Source organism: Callionymus lyra, chromosome 13 (genome assembly GCF_982586985.1).
Source record: "Callionymus lyra chromosome 13, fCalLyr1.hap1.1, whole genome shotgun sequence".
Lineage (NCBI taxonomy): Eukaryota > Metazoa > Chordata > Actinopteri > Syngnathiformes > Callionymidae > Callionymus > Callionymus lyra.
Window position 1 is genome coordinate 23,227,313 of NC_141830.1, and position 9,181 is coordinate 23,236,493.

The window sequence follows — 9,181 nt, forward strand, 5'->3', positions numbered from 1 at the left end:
GAAATAGGATGGCACCCAGGCTACCAGGAACCCTCCAGTGGCCCGGTGAAGCCGCATAAACACAGTGTGATAGGCAGACCCAGACATCAGAGCATAAAGCAATTTAAATTATAGGTATTTGGCAGGTTTGTGTTTAAATTGTGGACGAAGACGAAGATTCAAACAAAAAAATATTACATTTGAGCAATGATACAGATTCAGTTCTGCATTTAAGGATCTACATTTCAACTTCATGAAGCTAAATCAGGGTTGTGAAAGCAAATAATTAAAAAAGAAATTCAAACTACATTCCCCTCAAAAATTAAGGAGGGACAGGATTGGCATATTTCTAGCAGATTCCAAACAGTATGTTTGCAGATCCAATGTTTTATGCTTGGATTCAAAACGTGTTTGTATTTTGAAGTTACGTCGGGTTAGAGATAGATACTGTGCAGACTTTCTTAAAATAGAAATCCTTCACAGCTCCTTAGTTTTAATCTTGTAATTTTTCTTTTACTTGAATTATAATGTTTCATTTGTTTAAATCCCAATAATTATTTACTTTTTTTTCTACTCAACTTCATGTAAAGTTTCCAAATTTTCGTTCATTTTAGAGAGGCTGCAAATTTTTAGCATATCTGGTGTATGACATCATCATGGTCAATCTGACCAATGTGAGATCAAACCCTTCAGATCCAGGCGTTGAGGAATCCTCCAGGTGTGGCCTCAGTCACAGGGGTCCTGACACCGGGAGCAGTGGCTCATGTCTTCACAGTAGCGCTCCACTTGGATGGTGACGCTGTGGAAACCAAACTTGGCGTGAAGAAGGTCGGTGGCTTCTTGGAGGACGGACTGAGAGTCGGCACCGTCCTCTGGAGAAGGAACGAAAGGGAGTTTAAGTGAAATATTCCTCACAGTTCTTCAAATTTAAGAAGAAGAAACTCACCTATAGCCACGTGCACCGACACCAGCGTCTGTCCCAGAGTGAGAGCCCACAGGTGCAGACCGTGGATCGACTTCACCGCCTTCACCGACTGCAGAACTTCCTTCACCGACTTGAACTCTATTCCCTTTGGAGAACCTGGACGAGAACATGTTACTCCAGATTTCGGCGTGACTCTTCTCTAGAGATTTTCCAACAAATACTCGGAGCCTCATCTGCTTCAGCGTTCACAGGAAAATGTCTAAATCTCCTCCGATTATCCTCAGGATCGCTGAGTGGGGCATTTCCTGAAATCTTGGCCCGGACTCAACCATCTGTGCTCCGATTTGCCTTCTGGTTCTTTAACAGCCAGCTGACACTTCAGTGTGACCCCTCATGCTCGCGGGAGCGCTGATTTACACTCGCGTCGGGAATTCTCCGTGAGATTTTAAATTGAACAAATGGGCCGGAACACAGTTGGAGCTTTGATGTGGAAGTAAATCAGTGCCATCCGAACATTGAATGTTGAATTGAACATATAATTGTTATCATTTAATTTAAAAATTACATTATTTTTTTAAGATTCAGGAGCAGCTTTATTCACCAGTACATATTGGTAAACATACATGGAATTTTCCGTGGTTGTGGACGACTCAGGAATTGGTAACAAAATTAGAATAGGGATAAACAATATGTACAAAATAAACAAGAGAAATAATAATAATAATAATAATAATAAACAAAGTGTAATAAAACGTCAACTAGTGCAATGTATGATGTATTTTTCAAAAATTAATTCAATTATTATTTATTTTTACAGGTGGATTTTCCTTTTATATTGAATAATTGAATTTAATATTTTAAACTAAACGAACAGGTTGAATTAGTTTTTTTATTGAATAAAAATAAACATTTTCAAAATAAAAATGAATGATTCTTTTTTTTAGTGGAGTTTTTACTGGAGTTTTTTAGTTTGACTATCTAATTAGACCAAGATGTTATATCAAATTCAAAAGGCTACTCATTAAAACATATTTAGGAGATGTAAAGTAAAAACAGGGCTCAAAGATGTATTTTTGAATTAATGGAATTAAAATCTACATGTAAAAAAATGAAAATATAAAATTTAGAAATTGAATTTTTGACATATTTGAAAGAAAAAATGAATCATTTTTTTTAAAAAAGTCGATTTTTTTTTTCATGAAATTATTAAGTACAACAAAATAAATCAACCCTTTAACAAAGAAGTGATTGTATTTTAGAATTCTGAAATAATATATATTTTAAAAACTACATTTCAGTTAAGAAATTCAACATTTAAAATTCAACCATTCAAACTTCTACACTAGCACTTTACTATGCCAAGATATTCCAGAAGGAGAAAACGTCCTCGTCAAACACACACGACCTCCAACAAAATCTCCATCGTCCTACGTCCATTACCTTCCATAAGTATCCTGAAGACGTCTCTGAGGATGGTGATGGTCGTGCAGAGGACGAACACGGAGAACAGGAAGGTGCAGATGGGATCAGCGACTTTGTACTCTGGCTGAAAGAAGGGAAACTGTTGTCGCTCAGGGATTCAGAACACGTTTGTTTTTTAAGCGTGTGGTCAAACCCGAAAATAGATGATAATGGCCGCCACCATGACGCCGACGCTCTGCAGAAGGTCCCCGACCACGTGGATGAAGGCGGCACGGACGCTGGTGTTGCTGTGACCGCCCAGTAGCGTGTGGGAGTGACCGTGAGCCACCGGGCTGTGGCCGTCCTCGTCGATCTGATGGTAGCCGCTGCCGTGGGCGTGGAAGGTGGTGGAGTGGTGGAGGATGTACGCCATGCTGTGACGCCAACCACGGGTCAATCAAGAAAAGATCCAGAGATTCTTGCACAAACATGTATCTCACATGATGTTGACGATGACGGCGCAGCCAGAGGTGACCAGCATGACGTGTCCGTCGATCTCGTAGTCGTTGCGTACGATTCTCTCGATGGCCAGATACACCAGGACGCCCGTGACGATCCAGATGGACATGACGGAGATGAAGGCCCCGAGGATCTCTGTGGAGGGAACACACGAGAATCAGTGCAGGACTCTGAGGAGGCCTCGCTTCTCCCAGTGGTTCCCAGCTCTTCTAATGGACCAGAACTGCGGGAGGTCCCTCGAGACTCGACACAAAACAAAAAAGTCTCGCTCCAGTTCTGAAGTCCAGACTCTAAAGTGGAGACATTTAAAACCTCTCCCTGGTGCTCTCCAAACCTCCTCATTGTGCAACGTTTCTCTCACCTGATCGGTGCCAGCCGAAGTTCATGGTCTTGGTGGGCGGCCGTGAGGAGATCCACAGGGAGAAAAGGCTCACCATCATGCTGCCGAAGTCTGTGAGGAGGTGGGCCGCGTCCGTCATGATGGCCAGACTGTGGGCCAGGTATCCTCCTGGGTTGGTGACAAGTGCACTTCAGTTCGTGGGACATGGATCTATCCGATGGTTAAACCTGGTCAATAGCATGAGCGAGTCACGTCCAGTTTTCTACAGTGAGAAACTCATTGACCTTCAGAGATTCAATCAGTTGGATCCGAATGTTCTTTGAAGTGTGTTTGAGTGGAAGAGAAATGTTGAGATTCAGTTTCATCATCACTTTTATAACGACAACAGCAGTGAAGAAGGAAGGAGTGAAGAACAGAGTTAGCTCTAGTGAAGGAAAGACGAAAGAAAGTTCCTAGAAAACATCAGTTGAAATTAAACTTAAACTGAACCAGAAAGAAAATACTAATTTGATGGAACTTTAATTGTCTTTTTAGTGAACGGTCAGGCAGGTTTGTTGGTGTCATTTATTATTATTATTATTATTATTATTATTTGTTTTCGATGTCATTGCTGTAGAATTGTTAAAAATATGCTATGACACACATTTTAAATGGCAAAATAAAAACACAGTATGTTATATACAGTATATACACTGATACTTACTTAACACAGACCAGAATAAATAAAAATTAAATAAAGGATTTCATGATTATAAATATGAATAAAATAACGAACGTTTGATAGTAAAATTCCAATATTTGAAAAACTACAGGCTAGCCTTATATATTAAAAATAATGAAGGCTGTACTATTTAACAATGATTTCAAAATGAAGGGTTTTCTTTACATATATTTTACACATAAACATATTGTAATTTAAAAATATATTTTCTTAATTCAATGTTTTTGAATCTGTAGTATATATTCAATATAAAAATTAAAATTAAAAGTACCCGTTTTTAAAATTTAATTTAAAAGGCTAAGAATTAAAATGTATCGCATTTATAAAAAAAAAAAAATTGAATTATTGGAACTTGTATAGAATCCTCTATGTGTAATAAGATTTAATTTTTATTTTTGATATTCGTTTTTTTTTTAAATTTAATTATTTAAAAGCGAATGACTTATTTGAGTGATGCTGTCAGTGATGGTCACATGACCTTCAGTAACAACCACTAGTTGCTCTGTACTCTGCTGTACCTATGACTTCCCCGACCATGAAGACGAGGCAGACTCCTGAAGCGATGTACAGTTTCTTCTTGGCCAGCAGCTTGTCCGCGCTGTCTTCGCCCGTCGGCGCCTTGGTCCGGTGACAGTGGAGGCCGGTGGGTCGCTTCAGCTCGATGGCGCCTGACATGTCGCCGTTTTTCAAAGGGTAGTCCAGATCTTTGGGGTCCAGGAAGGAGCTGTAAAGAATTTATTTTTAAGAAAGTCTGCAGAGAAGTTCATGTACTTTAAATTTGTTTTGATGTCAAACAAAAGACCTCAGAACTAAGTTAATAATCAACGTGTCTCTGGAGCAGCTGTGGTTCTACTCCCAGACTCTCCAGACGCTTCTGTCTCTAGAGTCCAGACACCATCAGAAAAAAGTGTCTGTGATCTTGTACTTCATTCACTACAAATGAGAGTAAAAATAGAATTCTGTCTTTTGGCTCAGCTCTTTCATCACCACAAAAGAGTCCAGATGATTGACACCACTGAACCAATCCATCTTTCCATCCCCCTCAATCACGAACAAGACTCAGGATCTCGACCACCAGGTGATCTCCTTATCTTTTGCAGAACATATAAATACTGTGATGGCGAAAAAGACGTGATTGTATAAATAATCAACAATAAAACAATATCTTGATCAAAATCATACAAATCTAAATTCATCGTCAAAGCAAAATAAGAAAAAATAGATTTACTGATAAGGAATGGACAGTAAAACATAAACTAGATTGAATACACAAAATGCTGACTTCTTCTTTTTTCCACTCATGTACACACACACACACACACACGTGTGCAGTGAGGGGGAGCGGCAATAATGTGGCTAATGAGGTGGAAGGAAACTAATTTCGGCTCAGTTGAGATAAGAGACAGGAGGGTGGACCCACATCTCTCTCACACACACACACACACACACAATGGTAAACAGCACAACACACACACACACACACAGAACACACACTCTCTACCTCACAATTCCCGCTCCTACAGAAGGAAGTTAAGAGCTGGATTTGTTCATGTTAATCTGACACAACCATCAGCCGATGACCTGAACGGTTCTAAGCCAGACAGGAAGTGACTCCAGGTCAGTTATCTGACTGAACTGATGACTCAACAGAACGTAAACTCACTTAACCTCACAGAGAGTAGAGCAGACTCTCTCTGCCTGTTGACCGGGTTTAACTTGCTCCACACACACAGTACTAGTGCTGCCCAAATTATTTCATTCTTTCTTTTCATTTTTTTTATATAAAAAAATATTTTCCTTTGACATCAGTTTGAATCCAATTGATGACACCAATCATTGCTGTCCCTTATCTTAACTTAAACACTGACACAGGTCACCAGATCAACAAGAACATTCACGTACTTTAACTTGTCGGGCATTGAAAGATGTGTCAAATTCACGGCCGTAACAGGAAATGCTCTCGGGGAACAGGAAGTGATGTCTGTCAGCTTTTAAACTCTATCCTGAAGTTAAAGTTGTTTATTTTTATTCCTCCTGTTCATAGGTTCGTGTGTCAGTCAGTCATCATTTAGACGGCGTTCCTTCAACCCTCTCACCCTCAGTGACATCTATGGAATACTGCCGCTTCTGTGAGATAATCTTACACCAAGGAGCTCATATAGAATAAAAACATGCGTCATCGTATGTGTCCGCTGCTTAGAGAACCATGTTGACTTCACCTTGATTTAACAAAACATTCAGGTATATTCTGACCTAAGTTAATGTAATAAATACGGTTTAAATTCACAGAAACACATTTCTTTAAAAGTAAAAAAACATGAATTTAGTGTATCTTTAGTAGCTCATGATGATGGAAGCGAGGAATGGTTCTATTATATCTGGATTAACTCAAAAACAAACTCAATTACCAACTAAGAAAGTTGAGCGTCATGAACGACTTCATCCAAAATGGAACGTGGCCTTACTGACAGTATTTTTGCGTCGAGAATTGCGGATTCTAAAAATAAAACGGTTATATTTAAGTAAATATATGAATTATTAGTAAGATTGTCTTAATATAATGGCAGGTGTGTGAATGTCAACATTGAGTAAATCACGAAAAAAAAACTTATTTTTATTCAGTTTTAAAAAAGACAAAAAATAAAATAGTTCAAATGCGTTAAGTCAAAATAAGTCTCTTGAAGATCAAACATACATGCACGACAATAAAAGCCTCCTAAAAATGTTTTAATAATTTATTTATTTTATTTTTATTTTTAACAAAATCGGATGCGTGAGTCTGTAGTTAAGGCCCATTGTGGAGACTTGCTGCAGTGATGTGCTCGTGATCATAGAGAAATGGGACGTTTCTATGCCAGCTGGGACGCAATACACACACTCACACACACGCGCACGCACACACACGCGAAGCAAATGGTGCGTGAAACGTAGTCCCATATAAACACTCATTCATTCACATTTAAAAAAAATTGAAATAATTGTTTTAATACCGATGTCAATAGTTCAATGTATTTAGGTTTATATGATGCAAAAACAGACGTTTTGCGTAATAATATAATTTGGTAAGTCATAACCGTGTCAGTATTTTAAATTTGTAATCGCCTGTTAACTAAAACAAGATATATTTCCCTGACAATAGTAACTATTTGTTCGACCCTTATTCGTTTGCCAGACGAATAAAAGTAAATATTTGATCACTTTAATTTCAAATAGGTTTAACTTTTAAATGAAATTAATGTCCATTAAACGGATCCGTAAGTTAATATACTAAATATATTGAATCTTTTTTCTTAACCTTCAATAGTTATTTTCAAGCGTTTTTGTTGCGTGTTTAGTCAGTTTCCGCGCGGCGTGGACGTTCACTTAGCTCTCTAATGATGAGGCTCCTGCACTGCTCACTGGACCAGGTCCGGGGCCATTTGTCACGGGCTGTCCGCGAGCAAGCCAAGCATGGAAATGGATTTGTTCATTCACACAGACCCGCTTCATACGCTCCACGGTAACAACCGCTCCACGCGCCGTGGACGCACACGCATCGGTCACGAGCGGGTTCAAGTCCGTAAATCCAGATATCGTTTTATTCAAAAATCCATCAATTGCTCAAAAAAATTAAATTATTCTTTCCTTATTTGACTAAATAACTTCTATAATTTAAAAGACACCTTCTTACCTTTGGTGTTTCAAAGAATACATTTTGGAATTCTTTTCATCAATCAGATGCGACTTTTCCGAATTGACAATGTTTTTATCCATCGATGCTCCAGTTTAAGTAAATCTGAAATATGTCAGAAGAAGAAGAGCGGCTGGATTCCTCGACACGTCCTGGTGGTCACTGGTGCCGTGAAAAGGTGCCTGGAAAGCTCATGGTGGACTTGAGGAGAAATTCCTTCATTGCGGCGTGAAGACGCGTGAGATCGCACACGAACACACACAGACACAGACGAACACACACGCACAACACACACGACTGGAGGAGGGTTCTGCGAATTTTTTGGGTCGGAGTTGGAGCCTTGGAGAGAAAGCTGCAGCAACGAGAAGCTGCTCAAGACTGCAGATGCTGTTAACACACACACACACACACACACACACACTCACACACACGCCTCCATTCAATTCTTACTGGTCACACACACATTTCCATTCAAGCCTTACTGATCACACACAGACACACACACACAAAGAGAGAGACTCCTCGAACAAACCTGAAAACCTATAAATTAATTTTCGTATCTATTTAAACATTTAAACACACGTGATAAACACTTAAATGTCGCATCCTGGTTTCTTTATAGTAACAGTTTTCAATGGAAAAACATACAGTATAAGACAATCCTTTTTTCTTCAACAGTTGGACAATTTGTAGCAACATTTTCGGATTTTTAAACATGTAATTCATAAAATATAACACACACGCACACTCACACACAATGTGTCTACAATGTTACAATGTTTAATTGTAAAACATTATAGACACATTGTGTGTGTGTGTTTTGAATAGATGCGCCATTATAGAATATCTCACATACAGAGTTATAATCCTTCAATTTTAAATCATCTCAGTTGTTGATTCTATCTTATTATTGTTTTGATTCATGGAATACATTTTTCCAATACTCAACATTAATTATTGATCATTCTAAATCTTAAAAAGATAGATATGATGATATCATGCAAACGTAGTTGTAGGTGGTTAATTTTGTGGTTTAGAAATGACAGCGAAACATATCGAATGGCAGATCTGAAGCTCTGTCACAGAAGTGAAGACATTTTGGAAGAATCCGTGTGAACATCCAGATGTGGTGAGATATTCACCCACTCATGCGTCACTGTTTGTTTTCTCTATCAGAGGTATTTAATTGATCCGGATAAGGGCCGAGTGGGGTCCAGGTTTTTTGTACTCAGGTCCAACCAAACAAGACACAACAGTTTAAGCAATCGAGTGTCTGTGGAATGACATCAATTGATGTCAGATATCTGAGTGGAAAGAAACCTGTCACTCAAACCTGGATCAATTGAAGAAGACTGTGATAACGCTGCATTTGTGATCCCCGTGAAAAAAAAGTTTTTGTTATTAATCATCTACATTTTATAATTGCTGAAATAATTGAAAAAACTAACATGCTTTAAGATTGTGTGTTTTGAGATGGACAGATAGAAACGTATAATGATTCTCTGATGTTTTTTAAATGTCATAAACGCACGTCAATAATTATATTCCCGGTTACCTTAAATGCACCACTGCGTCGCGCTCTTACGTCATTACGCTTGTGTTTATTTTTTCCGCGCTGTTCCTCCA

At 38.6% G+C, this 9,181-nt stretch overlaps 1 protein-coding gene across 1 annotated transcript; it reads right to left on the bottom strand.

Moving 5' to 3' along the window:
- Positions 1 to 705: 705 nt before the first annotated feature.
- Positions 706 to 7,756, bottom strand: slc30a2 (solute carrier family 30 member 2). Its single transcript, XM_087805668.1, has 8 exons — positions 7,556 to 7,756; positions 4,404 to 4,609; positions 3,186 to 3,332; positions 2,806 to 2,959; positions 2,520 to 2,739; positions 2,345 to 2,450; positions 926 to 1,060; positions 706 to 851 (listed from the first exon to the last, which is right to left on the bottom strand). Exons 1-8 carry the CDS (start codon positions 7,636 to 7,638, stop codon positions 706 to 708), a joined length of 1,197 nt encoding a protein of 398 aa, XP_087661794.1. The 5' UTR covers positions 7,639 to 7,756.
- Positions 7,757 to 9,181: the final 1,425 nt, after the last annotated feature.

Excerpts from the sequence above, each read along its gene's own strand:
- slc30a2 (XM_087805668.1), bottom strand. The coding sequence starts at position 7,638 with ATGGATAAAAACATTGTCAATTCGGAAAAGTCGCATCTGATTGATGAA. Across the intron at positions 4,610-7,555 it reads TATTCTTTGAAACACCAAAG|CTCCTTCCTGGACCCCAAAG; the intron begins GTAAGAAGGTGT and ends AATTCTTTACAG. Across the intron at positions 3,333-4,403 it reads CATGGTCGGGGAAGTCATAG|GAGGATACCTGGCCCACAGT; the intron begins GTACAGCAGAGT and ends TCACCAACCCAG.